Source organism: Falco naumanni, chromosome 18, assembly GCF_017639655.2.
Source record: "Falco naumanni isolate bFalNau1 chromosome 18, bFalNau1.pat, whole genome shotgun sequence".
Taxonomy (NCBI): domain Eukaryota; kingdom Metazoa; phylum Chordata; class Aves; order Falconiformes; family Falconidae; genus Falco; species Falco naumanni.
The window spans coordinates 5,029,435-5,045,681 of record NC_054071.1 but is presented as its reverse complement, the minus strand read 5'-3'; the positions used below and the strand labels follow the sequence as shown (position 1 = coordinate 5,045,681).

Here is a 16,247-nt window from a genome sequence, read left to right as displayed (position 1 = left end):
CGGTGGGCAGGGGAGCTGCCGGGGGCCCGGAGGGGACACTGGGGACATGTAGGGCCCTGGGGAGCGGGGCAGTGGGGACAGCAAGGGGACACGGCAGGAACGTGGGGAGGGGGCTCGGGGTGGGGCAGAGAGCAGAGGGTGCTGGGGGGCCACCCTGTATCCCCCTGCCAGGTCCCCTCTGAGCAGGACGGGGGTCCCACCACCCCGGCGAGGCACCCGGGGGCTGCTGCACCCCGACACTGACACTGATGGCTGATGGCGGGGCCGAGCCCCAGGACGAGCACCTGGGGGGGGGCAGGACCCCCCAGCCCCCCAGCCCAAGCCACATCAGGTACGGAGCAGGGACACATCCCTGTGCCAGCACCAGTGCCACGCCCGTGTCCCCAAACTGGCCAAGGGGGCTGTGACCCCCAGAGGGCCAGCACTGACCCCGTGCCCTCGCCATCCCCAGAGCCCTCCTGCTCGCCGAGGACATCACAGCCACGAAGAGACCCCGGCTGAGCCTGGGCACTCAGGCCAGCCCCGGGGACCCGAGAGCCGCTGGGAGCCGGGGGGGTCCGGGGGGGGCTGGGGGCCACGGGCGGGCAGGGTGGCGGGGCTGTACCCCCAGCTGCTGCGGGAGCTGGAGGTGCAGGAGCTGCAGCAGGCGCTGGCAGCCTGGGACGAGGTCGTCCTGCACCGTGACCGCTGGATCCGGCAGCTGGAGCTGGAAAACCGGCAGCTCCGGAGCCAAGTCCGCAGCCTGGAGGGGAATGACCTGCTGTCCTCCGGAGGTGGCCGCGGGGGACCCTTGGCTACCAGTGCCACCACCACCGGGACCCTGCTGGCCTCTGGCACCAGCTGCATTGGTAAGGGCGGTGGGCGCACAGGGTGATGGGGAGGGAACCCGGTTTGTGGGGTGGCACTGGGACAGACAGAGGTAGAAGGGGACAGGGACAGGCTGGCAGGGCTGTGGGGGATGGAGGGGAGCTGCCCAGGGACAAGGTGTATCCCATGGGTGTCATCCACCCCCCCCCCCACCCCCCCCCCCACCCCGGTGTCCCCACAGGCATCAGTGACAGCAACATCCAGTTCCTCAAGGGGCTGGTGGGGCTGCTGGAGAGCAATGCCACTGTGCAGGTGGGTCTCTGTCCCCACAGCATGGGGGTCTGGGGACAGCTCTGCCCCTGTGTCCCCAACCCACACAGCTCCTCACCCTACGGAGGCTGAGGACCAGCCTTGCCCCGGCCCCCCGCAGCACTGGGGCGAGCGGGACAGCCCTGTGCAGCCAGCACCCCTCTGTCCCCACAGGCTGGGGGGCTTCAGCCCTTCGCTCCCAGCCCCGGGGAGCAGGGCTGTGCCCTGGCCGATGTCCCCCGGAGCCCCCCAGCCTGGAGGCTGTGGGCAGGGCTGCCCAGTGGCTTCCCCCCCCTGCCCGGGCACCAAGGAGGGGGCTGGCAGCCCCGCTGCGCTCACCGATACTGCCTGCCTCTGGGAGGAGAGCGGGGGGGACACGCTGATGGCACCCCGCTCTGGGCATCACCCATCGAGGTGTGTGGGGCTGGCTGGAGCTCCTGGGGTCCCACCAAGGCTCCTGAGGTCCCACCAGAGACCTGGGGGTCCCACCAAGGCTCCTGGGGTGCCACTGGGCACATTGCTGTGCTTGGAGCATAGGGGACAACAGGGTTACCCCAAGGCACAGGAGAGGTGACCCAGGGGTCTCCAAGGGACAGAGGGTGTCAGGGTACCCCGGGGGAGCCTGGGCACAGGGCAGGGGCTCCCCAGGCTCCATCCAGGAGCCAGAAGAGAGCTCTCCCCTTCGCTGCAGGAGAATGGGAGGCCCAAACTGGAACTGGTCCCCAACTCGGGGGTCTACATCACCCACCTGCAGCTGGACAACGACTCGCAGGTCTCCACCGACAAGCCCAAGCTCATGACCCGGCGGCTGCTCGATTACTTCTGGCGGGAGACGCTGGCCCGGTCCTCAGCCACGGGGCAGCACATCGCCCACAACGCCACCATGGAGCGTCCCCTCCGCCTGCCCATGGCCATGGTCAACACCATCAAAGGTAGGGGACAGGGGGGTGGGACAGGGTCCCTTGTCCCCTGCCGGTGCTGCGGTAGGTGAGGACAGGCCACGGTGCCACCCACGAGTGAGGTCCGGTCCCCCTCCACCCCGCAGAGCACGGCACCAAGCTGTGTGGCCACGGCTGCAACTTCAACGCCGTCATCAACAGCAAGTGCGGCAGGTCCTGGTGGGCCGTCAGGAAGGTGGTCGTGGAGTGAGCTGAGCCCCACGGGACGGCCATGGCCCACCGACCGTGCGGGGGGACAAGCCCTGAGCCCTCCGGTGCGGTGGGATCGTGCCCCCGTGCTCACAGAGGGGCTGCAGCTGGAGTCGCCCTACAGAGACCGGCTGGCTCAGCCCCACGGCGCCATGGCCCGAGGGTCCACAGCCACGTGTCCCGCTCCCCCCAGCAGCGGGGAGTGGGCGCTGGCAGGGCAAGGGCCGCTTGGAGCAGGGAGATGCTGGTGCCACGCCGGTGCCACCATTGGCATCATGGTGCCAGTGTCCCCCAGCGCCAAGGGCAGAGCCAGCGGCCACAGCCACCCCCGGCAGCAGAGCTGCTCCTGCACACAGCGGCGGCTCCACGCATCCAGCCACGGCTTGGGACCATTTTCCTGTAAATAAGTCCATTTCCAGCGATGTTTGGGATTCCTCTAAATAAACCCCGCTTGCTTTCTGCCCGAGAAGGCCGGCGGCTCACCCTCCCCGCGGCCACGCCGAGCGTTCCGCCTTCAGCTCTTCACCGCCGGGCTCCTGCTGCACGTCCCGCTGCAGCCGGCACAGCCCCCTTCGTGGCGGTGCCCAGCCCAGCACCACGGCTCGCACCGGGCCGGCTCCAGAGAGAAAGGACCCTCGGCGGCACACGCTGCACTGGATTTGCCTCTGGCAGCTAAATTTATTTAGCAAGGAAAGCTCCCGGCTGACTCCACACCGGCCAGCCAGTTACAGTTGTTAAAGTATAACAGATCTGTCACGTAATCCAGAAAACAACCTTGGGCAGTTACAACTAAAAAATAAAGTGGATTTGTTTAATTTAAAAGCTCAAAAATAACAAGCCATGTGTTTGTTTTTTTTTTAAACATGTAGTAAACACAAAAGCAATATAATCTATGATACAATGTACACTATACACAGTGGGGATGGCGAGCAGCACACGGGGCAGGAAAGGGGGCTGCAGTCCCAGAATTCAAAAGGAAATGCCACGTCACTTGGAAACAGAAAAGGGGGGAAGAGAAAAATCATCAGAAAGGGGGGAGAAAAAAAAAATAAATCTCTTCAGTATTGGAAAAGAAATGTTAGGAGAGAAAAAAGGGTCGAGAAGATGGGCAGCATCTTAAGAGAGATATTAAATAAAGATTTAAAAAAGCACTCACAATACACAGTGTTCGTAATCGGGAGCGAGGAGCATAAGGCAACGATCTCCATAGAAAAAAGGGACCTTCCAAAGGGGGTTATATAGATATTTATAGCTATTTATAGACTTTAAATATAAAGTAGGAATGTGCTGTGGAGCCTCTCCCAGCCCTTGCGCACCGGAGCGTACAGTCACCTCCATGCCCGGCTCCCGCGCGGCCGTGACACGTCTCACCGGGCTCTGGGCCTCTGCGGGGCCACCCCGCGGCCCCAGGGGTGTGCAGGGAGGATCGGCCCCTCGCCCCCTTCGGCAAGGGCGGCTTCTGCGTGGGGGCCCAGGCGGCACAGGAGGAAGGGCAGGAGGATGTCCCCGAGGGCTCCCGTCCGCAGGCGGCCGGGGATGCTGGAGTGCTGCGGCGTCGCAGGCTGGTGCCCTCGCAGGGTCTGTCTGCACAGCCAGGGAGCCGTGGGGCAGCTCCTGGCCCTACAAGTTCTTGGTGACCAGGTGGGTTTTATAGTGCTTCGTCAGGTGGTCGCTCCGCATGAAGCGTTTCTGGCACTGGGCGCACTCAAACCGCTTGTCACCTGTGGGGAAGAGAGGTGGCGGTCAGGGGGCGGCAGCCAGTGGGCCGCGGCCCCAGTAATACCATCACCCACCTGCTTTTGTCCCCGTGCTCCCCTAAACCAGCCATGTCAGGGCAGCGGGGACCTCCCGGGGTGGCAGTGACAGCCCCATGACAGGTCCCCTTCGCAGCCGCTCCACACCAGCCCCTTCCCCTCTGTCACCACCATCACCCAGAGAGCCCCAAAGCAGCAGAGACCCCCGCCCCAGGTTCTCCAGTCCCTCCCGCTAACTCAGGCAAATCACAAGGACAACGTGCCGTGGCCCAAGATCATCCCAGTCCTCAGCTCAGCACGTGCCCTCGGCCCTTGCAAGGCTCAGGACCCCACAAGGGCTGGGCCATGATTTGGGGGCTGCCCTGGGAGGGAGGGGGCCACGCCACGGCGCCCAGCTGTGCCCCGTGGGGCTGCAGACCTGTGTGCGTGCGAGCGTGCCGCTGCAGCTCGTCGCTGCGTGTGAAGCGCTTCCCGCAGAAGACCCAGTTGCAGACAAAGGGGCGCTCGCCCGTGTGCAAGCGCACGTGAGCACGCAGCAGCGAGGTCTTGCGGAAGGTCCTCCCGCACTCAGGGATGTGGCAGATGTGCTTCTTCTTCCCCGGGTCCCCCAGCCTGGCGAGGAAAGCCACCGTTAGCCTTGGAGATGGGTGCCGGTTCCGCGGGGCTGCCCCTCTCCCCCTCCGTGCTCACCTCTTCTCCCCGTCCTTGCAGTTGGGGCAGGTACACGCCATCCGCCGCCTCTTCTCCCCCGGCTGGATCTCTCCGGACAGCGCTTGCTCCATCTGGAGCTGGATCTGGGTCGGGCTCAGGCCGCTGATGGTCAGGTTGTTGCCGGACACGTTCTGCACAGTCAGCTGCTGCTGGCCTGGAGGGGAAAAGGGGGAGTCAGGCTCTGCCCCTCCGCTCCCGGGGGGCCGCGCTGCGCCCGCGCACCGGTGCCCAACGTGGCCGTCCATGCTCCACGCGCGGATCCTGCCGGAACCCTCCGGAGGCAGTGAAAGCCGCACCCCACCCCCCCACCCCCCGGCGTGTGGGACGGGACACCCTGGGTCTCGAAGGCCCCAGCCCCGCATGCAGCACCGCCACGGCCCCCCTGCCCTGCCACGTGCTGGTCCCCAAGCGGGGCCGGTAAGTCCCTTTTTTCTGAATATACTGTGCGGTTTTTCAAAGTTTTTGGTTTGACCCTTCGGGGTGGGGAAATGACCAAAGAGGAAACAAAAAAGAAACTTTGAAAAAACGTGCAATATATTGACCAAAAAAATGGGACTTACCCCAGACCCTAAGGGCCGCTCCACGCTCGGGCGCTCACGGAGGCGGCAGCCTGGGCCTTGCACAGCACCCAGCAGCCGTGACGGGGGCTGGAAAGAAGAAGATGGGGTCAGCGTCAGCAAGCAGGATGGCTGCTCTCAGGGCAGCAGGGAAGGAGGAGGAGGAGGAGGAGGAGTGGGATCTGACAGCAGAGCAAAGAAGGGGTGACTGCAGAGAGGAAGGATGGGTTTGGGGGCGCAGGCAGAGCAAAGGTGCCAACAGACACACTGGGAGGGAAAGCACGAAGCCCAGGGTCGGGGCAGCCCTTGGGAGGTGGCCATGTCCTAGCTGAAACCAGGCTGAGACCCGACTGAATTCATTTCATTCATGGGGCAGCAGCCAGCAGGTCCTACCAGGCCCCCGCCAGCCTTGTGGCACGTCGCGGGCAGCAGCGCAGACAGCAGCAACATCTGCCTGTGGCATCTCCCTGACGCTCGCTCGCGGCTGGCTCCACATTTACACGCAAAGCAGCAATTAAAAACCCCCTTAAAAGCAACCCCAGTGAGGACAGTGGCCTGCTGCGGAGCACGAAACCACGCTGGCCCGTGTTTTATGCTGACATCATTTAGTCAAGCAAGAAAGAACAGCTTCTGACTGCAAAACTGAGCCTGGACTCCTGCCGGTTCTTGCTGAGAGAGAAACCACCGCATGGCAGCAGGTCTTTCTGGATCAGAAAGCAGATAAACTTCCCTCAGACACAGCTTCCTCCCCGCGGCTCCCTGGTGGCAGCCCACACCGCCGGGACCGGGCTGGGGAAGGTTTGCTGGCAGGACGGGAGGACAGAGCGGCTGCCAGGACGTGTCTCTCCTGGCAGCGGGGAGATGAGCCGGCGGCGCGGGGGCAGGCATGCACCGGGCTGTCTGCGGCTCACGGACCGCTCCAGCCACTAGCCAGGGCCATGTCTGGCTATTTTAGGCTTAAGGAAGACACTTGTCCCATGTGACAAGTGGGGAGATGAGGGGCTGGGTTCGCTCTGAGGGAACAGTAATCCCTTGCTACAGAGCTCGGAGGAGCATACGAGCGTGTGTGTGAAGGCACGTCTCCTGGTTTGACTCCTGGAAGCCCAAACCAGCACCCACAGCACCCAGCAGATGCAAGGAGATGTCCCAGCCCTGGGACTGGGACCTGGCAGTGTGCTCTGTGGTAGGGGCTGCAGGAGGGAAAACCCCGGTGCATCACGTCCCTCCGCCTGCCTGGGTCCCAGCTCTCTGGAAAAAAAAAAAAGACACCCATCTCGCCCCAGGGGCCTGGGCACAGCTCAGCCTGCTGCCTGCCCAGAGCTGCGGAGATGGCAGAGCTGCTCTGGGCTCTCGGGCGGCCTCAGTCCCTGCGCTCAGACACATCCTCCAGCTCAGCACAAGCACAAAACCTGCCCCCGTAGGCAGCCACCTCCACTAACCACCCTCCCTGACACAGCCGAGCGGGACGGGCTCAGGAACACGCAGGGGAACCCCCAAAGAGACACTTTACAAAACTCTACACAATTCCTGGAGCAAGAGGAGCCAGAGAAGCGGGTGGCGCTGAACAGTCAGCGACATTCAGCCTCAGGGTGCAAGGGATCTCTTTGCAAAGCTGCAACACCCCAGGCAAAGCGAAGTGTGCTGCTAGCAAGGGGGGTGGGGGTGGGGGGGCTTTCTGTCCTCCGGGTCAGGCAGCTGCCTGTGTCTCGCTGTCCCTCCTCCCCCGCCGCAGAGCGGGGCGCAGCCCACCTCCCACCCGACCCAGGCAGAGCGGGGCGCAGCCCACCTCCAGTGTTGGTGATGGTGACAGGCACGCCCTGGACCTGCACGCCGTTGATGTTGATGGTCTGCATGGCCTGCGCCGCGGCCGCCAGCTGAGCCGCGTTCAAGCTGATGATGCCTCCGGCGGGAGCGATCTTCGGCAGGGTGCGTTCCTTGCGCGTGGCCGGCTTCTTGCTGCTGCTGCCCCCCGTGCCGGAGCTGCGGGACACGGGGCAGGTGCAAGAGGTCCCAGATGGAGCCACCGTCATGGCTGGGGCTTCCTGGAGCACCACTGTCTGCAGCTCGCCCGACGGCGTTTTGAAGTAGACCTGGTGGGAGGAGAGAAGAGGAATGAGACCGGGTACTGCCACCGTGCAGACCCCTCCCCAGCGCAATGGTCACCCTCCCCACGCAACCCAGGAATCTGAGCCTGTGATGAGCCAAAGAGCAGGAGAAGTTGCCCGAGCATCTTCTTGGCAACCTCCTGAAGGAAGGTCCTGGCCTTCCCTGGGGCCAAAGGGCTGCTCTGGCCTTGCGGCCTGGTTTCCAAAGGCAACACTAAAGATACAGTCCTCCAGGCTGTGAGCCCCACTCCCCCACCTCCCTCTACCCCCCAGGAGCTCCTGAGCAGGCTGGCTCATCCCACACCCAGATGGTGGCACAGCAGAGGTTTTGAGGACACTGCATTTCTACAGGTCCTACAAAAGCAGGTGGCCAACAAGGGAGACTTAATAAACCCCCACCGAAGGAACAGCTGTGCTCCCAACCCTTCTTAGACATCAGAGAATCCACACGAGCGATGGCTGAACAAGTTGGGAATGTCTGGCGGCTCACAAACCCCTTCAAGCTTTCTAAAGCCTGGGTGAGGGCTGAGAGGAGAAACAGGGCAGAGAGACCTCGCAGAACGCAGGAGATGGTACCTGGGTAGGAGTGGGTTCCGTCGTCTGGATCTGGAAGTTCTGGGAGGATTTTTGAGGGACAGTGGGGAGCGTGGCGGAGGCAGCCTGGACCACGCGCAGGGCCTGCTGCGGGATCTGCACCACCTGCGGCTCCTGCTTGGGCTGCACCACCTGTACCTGCTGCACCACGGCCGGCTGGCCGGAGCCTGGGCTCTGCACGATGAGCAGATTGTTGCCCGCCTGGATGATGTTCTCTGCCGTGGTCTCTATTAACACCGTCTCCACCTGCTCGGCCACAGCCATGGCAGCGGGCTGGGCGGGCGACATGGCTTTCTTTCGAGTCTTTTTGCAGGGCTTCAAGGAGCTCTCTGCAAGGATCTGAGCCTGCGTGCCTGGCTCAGCGGCGTTCACCAGGTTGTTCACGGGCAGGGTAAGAGTCACGTTGCCGCCACCAGCTAACTTGACCACGTTGCTTGTGCCCTGCACCGGTGACGCTCCACCCTTCTGCACCGGAGCTGGTTTGATGGGCACGGGCTTGTGAGAGGAAGAGGAAGGGGTGAGGATGGCTTGGTTCGTGCCTGGAATAATCTGGATCTGGTTGGTGAGGTTGGGCTGGACCTGGATGGTCTGTCCCCTCGCGGCCTGGATCTGGGGCACTGCCTGGTACTGGATGTTGGCAGACGAGCGGGTGCCCTTGTTGATGACAGTTGGGTTCTGAATGGCAAAAACCAGCTGCCCCCCAGCGTAGGAGGTGCCGACCTGAGAGCCCTGGATCTGGAAGAGGTTCCCTTTTGACGACAGGATCCCAAAGCTGTTCTTACCGGAGCCAAGAGGAAGCGGAGCAGGTTTGATGGGGACGAGTTTGCGAGGCGTTGGCTGAGGAGGGGCAGGAGGAGTCACGGCGGCTTCCACTGCAGGGGGACCGATTTTGCTACATGTCGCTGCAAGGAGGGCTAGAGGAGACGGCTGGGAGTCCTGGGGAGCCAGGAGGAAGACAGGTTCGTTAGAGACAGGGGCTTGTGCTACACATCTGGAGATCAAGTCAGTGAAGGAAAGGGCACGTGCTATCAAAGGCAATCCAGTCCATGCCAATGAGACACCCCTTATTAAAGGAATTGCTTAATTACCCACACCACGTGTGCCTTTAGCCAACCCTCGTCACGCTACTTTTAGCCATCAGGATGGTGACTGCCTTTTAATTGTGTGCCTGTGTTCTTACAACCTCTATAAAGCTGCAAATACCCTGTAAGTCTGCTGGTATTTACACCCATTACACACACCCTGGAGTGTCACACACAGTTTTAATTCCAAGACCACCTTGTGATGTCAGCTGCTAACGCAATCCAAGAGGTCCTTCAGAAAAACACACCGCAGGGAGGAGAAAGAACACTCCAGAAGAGTTGGCGTTGGGGCTGGGAACAGGTCCAGAGCACAGCTCCCCAGCCTGTCCTGCAACCAGCCCTCCTCCTGACGCAGCAACGCTGGCTACAGCGGAGGCAGGAGGGGCCGAACGATGCAGCGTTTGCTGTCCTGCAGCCCGGGACATGTCCCTCCACCCCGGCGATGCCCCTGTACTCACCTGGGCAGTGGAGGCAGCTGGCTGCAGGTATTCACTGGGGCTGACGGCAGCAGTCGCAGCCATGCTGTCTCTTGATCTGTGAGGAGGAAGCAGAGAGAAAAGGAATAAGATCAGCAGCAAGAGCCGAGACCGCAGCTCCTCGGTGCGCCCAGGCCAGGGCCCCAGTGCTCGTGGGGACTCTCCTGGTGTCTCCCTGCATCGCCCAAAATGTCACACCTCACACACACACCTTCAGCAGGGGGGGTTGCAAAGGGGCTAGAGAAATCTCACCGCCTCTCCACTTTCTCCCTGCACTTTCCTTTGACCTTTGCTTGCCACCAAAGGGAAATGCCAATTATGGTGAGCAACCGGCTGCAGCCCTCACTTATTTGCTGCATCCCAGCACAGCTGTGACCCGAAGTCGTGTCCCCCCCCCACCCCGGGGCTGACAGAGACCACTGCTGCCCTGAGGAGCCCCCACTTCAAAGCAGAGGCAGACATGCCCAGTGAGCCTACAGCTTCCCAGTTTCCAGCCCATGCCATCTCCCTGCTGCCTGTTTTTTTTAACTTTGGGAATTAAAAAGGACAGAGTTTTGGTATAGAGTCGTGTTTTTGAAGGCTGGAAAGAACATTGTTTCAATTATTTTTGGTATGTTGTTGGGGCTGTGTTTGTAAGTCATTATGTAATTAAAGGGTCACTTCAGGGAATAAAATAAAGCTGCTGGTGCTGGCTGGCAGCGGGACCTGGGGAGGTCAAGAAAAGCCGTCGGCGAGAGGGGAGGAGAGATCAGCAGTGGGCAGCACACGAAGATGAGGAGGTGCCCACAGAGCCTACAGCTTCAGTGGGGTCTGCACACCGGGGAGAGGAGAGGGGCAAAGTTACGGTGGAGGAGCCAGTTGCTCAAGGGCCTCAGCAGACGCAGGCAGGCAGGGAGGGTGCAAGGCAAGTGGCCGCAGCTCCTCGGATGGTGCGGAGGGAGAGTGGGATGGGGCAGGGCTACCCCGAGGGGCAGCTGCAAGGATGGGGACCACTCACTGCCCTGAGGCTTTGCTGCCTTCCTCTCAACACTTTCCTCTGGAGTTTGGAATCTCTGACACACATCGCCGCAGAAGCAGTAACACCGAGGCTGGAGCTTTTCTTGCCACTGGGGCAGCTACAGCAGTTTCTTTTTAAAGGTTTAAGACAGCAAAACCAGGGAAAGGGACTCCTAAATCCTTACAATTTGCTAAATCTTTTGTTCTGGACTGGAAAGACATTTCATCCTTGACATTTCCTTCGGCAAATTCCCCAGTCATCCCCATCCAGCAGTTGCTGTATGGCTCGCTAGCTTGATAACATTTGCCTAGATAAGGTGCCAGGGAAAACTTGTCTGAGCTCAAACACTCTCTATTACTGCTGCTGACAACGTCCTGACTTCAAGTGGGGAATTACGGCTGTCTGAGGAACACGGATGCTTCAGGTTTACTCAGGGAGTCTCTGAAACACAGCCCCAGGGTGGGAGAGCCGATAGGAAGCCAGCGCCGTGGCATTTACAGACATGCTTGGATGGCAGGAGCGATGGGAAGTGCTGGCAGAGGACAAGTAGCACGATATGAAGTCCCGGATGGCTTATAACACATCGTACCAGCCAAAAATTAATTGTTGTGTGAGCACAGCGAGTGGCTTTTTGCTGCTTGCAGGGAGCAGGCAAGAACCACGTCCCGGGACTGCGGCAGTGTCGGTCTCTGGCTCCAGGCCCAAGCAGAGTCACCATTTGCCAACCCGGCACTCCTGCCGGGGGAGCTGCGGGAGATCCAGGGTAGGAAGATGGACTACACGTGTGGAGAAAAGTAGGCATGGGGTTTGCTTCAAAGGGAGCTCAGCAGCAACACGCGCAGTGGGGGCAGGAGGCACCGGCACCGGCCGGCTGAGGGTGGCATGGCCAGCACCCAGCCTCAGGAAGGGCAAACTCCATCTTGCTCGAAGCAGCAGGTGCTGCCAGCACGTGGGTGCAGGAGCCCCGGGCAAAAGGCACGTCTACAGTGGGAAAATAAGGAGGTTCTTTCATTTTGAGGCTGTCGGCTAGCAGGGACGGCACAGGAGGTGCACACGTTGCTGCCCAACGCAAGGGCCGGACGTCACGTCTTAATACAGCTTAAGGCTGGGAGAAAAGTCTTCTAAGTAATTGAGATGCCGTCAGCGCTCGCCTAGAACTATAGAGGTGAGGGCCCTCAGCTCTCCCCGCGCCCCTCGGCCGGCCTGCACGGCACAAACCGAGCCAGACATCCCCTCCCTGGGAACACGAAGCCTTTTGCCAAACAGAAAGCCCCTAAGAAACCGAGCGATCGGGCCCTGGGCCAAGTCACCAAGGAGCCCGCTTCCCAAAGGCGGGCAGCTCGCCCCTCGCCAGCACAGGCTCCACGGAGGCTCTTTCACAGCCCTGCTGTGTTCGAGGGCATAAATCCCCAGGAAGAGTCAGGTCAGAGTCCCAGGCGCCTGGGATGGCATCGCATGGAAATGACTCGCCCCGTTCCATAGCGAAGGGCATCCATTCCCTTGAAGCCACTCGCTGCCGCTCACTGTGGCAACCTCACGGAGATGAAAGCATCAGACGCTCGCACCCAGCAAGCTGGCCTGCGATAAAAGGACGCTTTCTTCCCAGAAAGCTGGGAGCTTGTACGGCTGCCCGAGTTCAATGGCTGCACCCTCCCTTTCAGCAGAATTAGGGCACTGCTGAGGATTAACAGCCCTGACTACAAATAAGAGCAACGCTGAGCTGGCCAGAGAGAGAGACACATACCAGGAGAGATCCCATTAGCCCGAACAAATAAATAAGGATAATGACTGGGGGAGAAGCCCTGTGTCGCTGCAGTTGCAGTGTAATCCCTCCGCGAGTTTCTCACTTGTACAATTTACGTCCGAGTCCAGCAGTGACAGTTTCACATCCTGAGGGTGTAATGTGGCATAAAGCTACTCGCAACGTGGTGAAATCCAGCAGGTACCAAAGCACAGGGCTTCACTCTCTGCACGTTTGCCCAGGACAGATCTGAGAGTGGGACTGTCACTGCCTGTGGGGAAGGTTTCTGGAAAGGCCCTGGGGGATACGGACCCTCTCACAGATGAGCAGCAGGACATCATCACCCACTCTGTGTTACACGCTTATTCCCGCCCCAGGAAGAATGTGCTGAGCAGTTCAGGTCCAGTTTGCCCTTCTGTAAACCCCCAGCCAAGCCTCAAGCGGAAGAGGAGTCTCCCTTATGGCAATTAAGGAGCACTGATTCATAAAATTAAGTTTTTTTTTCTTGGCCATCCTCCTCTTCCTCAGCTTTTGTATGGAAACTGTCTCCCCACAGAGTGGAAACAACAACCTCCTCACCCCTTGCCTGCCTTCACCCCCGTAAAAGGACAAAGCAACCTAAAACTCAGTGATTTCTGGCTGGAGAACTCTTTTTTTTTTTTTTATTATGTTCCTCAAATGAGAACAACCAGGACTCATTCCTGCCCCAGGACACACAGACCAAGCGCCTCATGGCCCAGCCAACTATCCAGATACTCCGAGGTCTGCCTGACAGCGCTTCAAGGAGCTCTCCGAGTCCGCCGTGAGTTCACAGCGCAGGGAAAAAAAAAGTCCACAGGACTCAAGTGATGGAGCCGTAGGAAGAGAAAACTTACCAACCGCGCCAGCCCGTGAGACCCCGTGTCCAGCCGGAGGAAACGCCTGCTAGCAGCCAGCTGGACCGCTCACACTGGCACGATTGGTAGGTTTGCTCAGAGGTTGCTCCTTCGCTTCTCACAAGAATTTCTCTATTTTGGAAACCATGCCATTATCTTCAATATTCTACAAGAGACATAAAGGGGAGAGATTTTTTTTTTTTTTTCCTTCCTAACCAGGATAAGCGCTTCTCCTCGGGGAGCTGCCAGGCAGTCCTCTGCAAGATCTACGGCTTCCAGCTCAGCTGAGGAGCCCGGGACAGAGGAAAACGCTGACAAGAAGGTACCTGCCAGTCCTCAAAGCCACAACCAACACCCCATCCTGCAGCTCGAGCAGCGCAAGCACTTTTGAACAGCTACAAAACTCCCTTTCGGAGGAGTCTGGAAAAGTTTTGTAAATTTTAGACAATGATTTCAAGCCCTATCACTGCGATATCCTCGTTATCTTCTCACAGCCCCGCTGAGAGAGGAAATACCACACCAACTTACAAAGTGCACACCACCAGTCCAGGTATTCCAGTTGCAGGGGAGTCCCTGCTCCCCAAAATACCCTTCCCATCTGCCTGATGGATTTTTCGGGGGTACAGCAGGGTGAACACAATCCTAACTTACAGCACTCGGTTTAAGCCAATTGACACACCTGATCTGAGTTACCACGGTTTTAATTAGCACCTTAAGCATGAAGGTGAATCAGAGTTCCCTAAAATCCACGAACGACCTCAGCAACTGCAAAAAACCACTCAGGATTATGAAGCTACGCACAGTCATAGGGGAGAAAACCACGCCAGTGGTAGCAGCCCCATTTGTTTGTCAGGCCTGTAAGCAAGTATTCAAAGTCGGGTGTAAAGGAGCTCAGACACCTGTGTATTTACATATTAACAGCAGGAAATCAAGCAATGCATTAGAATAACCTGGCCAGGATTTCTGTTGTTGCTGTTTTAACTCTTGGTCTGACTCCGACACGCCTCTGCCAGCGCAGGCGTTACAGCCACTTGCCAACATCTGAGTTTGTTTTCTCCTTCCCTGATGCTGGGGGGAAATTCCCTGGTGTTTTGGCTGCGTTTAAGGAGAAGTAAGAGGAGAAGCAGCTGAAGTAAAGCGAGCCAGGCCGGCCGTGCTGCCAAGGATGCACAGGCACTCCGTGGCTGGGCCGGCCTGGGAGAGGAGGGAGCAGCTCCTCGCTCCGCACATACGAGGTCGGGAGGTTTCGAGCCTCGGGAGCGAGCGGATCACAGGGCACCCTCGAGCGGCGGCTCCCCCAGAGTGATGCCAGACCCCGGTGGAAACTTCCAGGAGCATCAGGAGCACCTGTGGCTCCCGGGGCGGCCCAGCTCCTGTTGGACAGCACATCGCCAGGGCCCGCAGACACTTCCTCAGCCCGTACCCCCTGCTGCACCCCCAGCCCCGGGTAGCTGCCCCCAGCTCTGCCCTGCAGCCCCCCCCCCCGGACCTCCAATGCCCGAGGGGAACGGGCCCGGAGCCCCCCTCCACGTCCCAGGGGCCAGAAGAGGATGCGGCCGCAGAGCCCCCCAGACACGCACCAGCACCCCCCAGCCCCGCCTGCCAGCACGCTGCCCCCAGCCCCACGCACCCCACACACACCGGGGCAGCTTCGGCCCCAGCCGCAGCCTCCCAGCCCCTGGGCAACGCGGGGGGGCTCCCAGGCCCGGCCACCCCCTGCGCCCGCTCCCCGCGACCCCAGCACGGCCACTTCCCCCCCACCACCAGGGACCCCCGCAGCAGCCCGGCGCCCCCGGCAGGACACACCTCCGCCCCCCCGAGCCGGGCTCCCCCACCGGAACGCCGGGCGGCCTCGGGGGACCCCTACCACCGGCCGGGCCCCCCCCGACTCCCCGCCACCACGTACCGGGGCACCCCCCGCACACGGCCCGGCCCCCCCCCGGCCGCGGGGCCGCCCCGCCCGGCCCCTCCCGGCGGCGGCGGCGGTCCCCGGGGAGGCGGGCCGAGGTAGCGAGCCCGCCCCCGACCGGGCCTCGGCCCCGGAAGCGCCGCCCGCCCGCCCGGCGCTCGGGGAGGGCGGGCCGGGGAGGCCGCACGCCCCTTCCGGGCCCGGCCCCGCTAGCGCTGCCGCCCCCCGCTCCATCGCGCCCGCCCCCGCCGCGGGCCCGCACAGACCGGCCGGAGCGGCGGCGGCAGCGGCGGCTCCGACCCCCTCACGGCGCCATCTTCCTCCTCCGGGGCCGCCCGGGCACCGCCCTGAGTGACCCGCCCCGCGGCGGCTTCTTGACCAATCCCTACTCGATTTTCCGGCGCTCTAGCCAACAAACGGCGAGATGCTTTATCGACAGCCAATCCGCCGCGGCTTGCCCCTTGACGGGCAGCTCCGCCGAGCAATAGGACCCATGATGGAGTGACAGCTCCGCCAATGGGCGCGGACCCCCTAGGTGACGGACGGAAGCGGAGACCCAACGGGAGGGCAGATCTCTGATTGACAGCTCGGCTAGCTAATGGGAACAAGCTCATCCTGCCGCGGTCCGCTGATTGATTGACAAGCCTTCGAGGCGGGGAGGCAGACTTCCTCGTGGGCGGGAGTAACTCAAAATCCGTCTCTCGGTTGGTCGCGCTCATAATGATTGACAGGCAAAGAAAGCAATGGAAGATGGGAGGCAGCCGAGCTCTGCTTGTGATTGGCCGCGCGCCTGGCGGGTGGGTCTGAAACGCTGAAGCCTGGTGACGGCAGCGGGGTCCCCGCGGGGGCGGGGAGTCCCGGGGATCCCCGGGGGGTCTCGGCCCCTCCCGCAGGCCGCGGACTCTCCCCCCACAGACCCCTCCGGCCGCTGCTGGGACCCTCCGGGATGGAACCCGCCCTCCCCGCTGTGTATCGGGGGGGCAGCGCCCGCGGGGCCGGGGGTGTCGCCGGTGCTGCCCCCCCAGCGGCCCCCAGTCCCGGGGGCGGCCAGGGCCTTGCGTGGCCCCGTGGTGGAGCCCAGGCCGCGCTTCACCCCCCGCCACAGATGGGGAAACTGAGGCACAGGGGAGGGGCCCGCTCCCCGGCCCGCCGGCTGGCCTGGTGCCCACCACCGGTCCCTCA

General features: G+C 61.5%; 2 protein-coding genes across 9 annotated transcripts; one reads left to right on the top strand and one right to left on the bottom strand.

Moving 5' to 3' along the window:
- Nucleotides 1-256: 256 nt before the first annotated feature.
- On the top strand, nt 257-2,789 carry LOC121098873 (the record flags this gene model as incomplete). The annotated part of the gene is made up of 5 exons (XM_040617359.1): nt 257-848; nt 1,049-1,119; nt 1,291-1,530; nt 1,808-2,048; nt 2,162-2,789. Coding segments are annotated over 5 exons (1,248 nt in total), but the record flags the coding sequence as incomplete, so codon positions are not given.
- A 129-nt stretch (nt 2,790-2,918) lies between these two features.
- SP2 (Sp2 transcription factor) lies at nt 2,919-15,599 on the bottom strand. Of its 8 annotated transcripts, none has more exons than XM_040617350.1 (7): nt 15,332-15,599; nt 9,526-14,529; nt 7,968-8,921; nt 7,073-7,376; nt 4,709-4,883; nt 4,437-4,630; nt 2,919-3,985 (listed from the first exon to the last, which is right to left on the bottom strand). In XM_040617350.1, exons 2-7 carry the CDS (start codon nt 9,586-9,588, stop codon nt 3,885-3,887), a joined length of 1,791 nt encoding a protein of 596 aa, XP_040473284.1. In that variant the 5' UTR covers nt 9,589-14,529; nt 15,332-15,599; the 3' UTR covers nt 2,919-3,884. The 8 variants fall into 8 exon arrangements, with proteins under 8 accessions (XP_040473284.1, XP_040473288.1, XP_040473290.1 ...); XM_040617354.1 differs by having other exon boundaries at nt 9,526-9,601; XM_040617356.1 differs by lacking the exon at nt 15,332-15,599 and adding an exon at nt 15,063-15,265 and having other exon boundaries at nt 9,526-9,601.
- Between the last annotated feature and the right edge of the window lie 648 nt (nt 15,600-16,247).

Coding starts and splice junctions, on each gene's coding strand:
- SP2 (XM_040617350.1), bottom strand. CDS start 9,588: ATGGCTGCGACTGCTGCCGTCAGCCCCAGTGAATACCTGCAGCCAGCT. Junction 4,884..7,072: donor CACCATCACCAACACTGGAG/GTGGGCTGCGCC, acceptor TTTCCCCTCCAG/GCCAGCAGCAGCTGACTGTG. Junction 4,631..4,708: donor TGCAAGGACGGGGAGAAGAG/GTGAGCACGGAG, acceptor TTTCCTCGCCAG/GCTGGGGGACCCGGGGAAGA.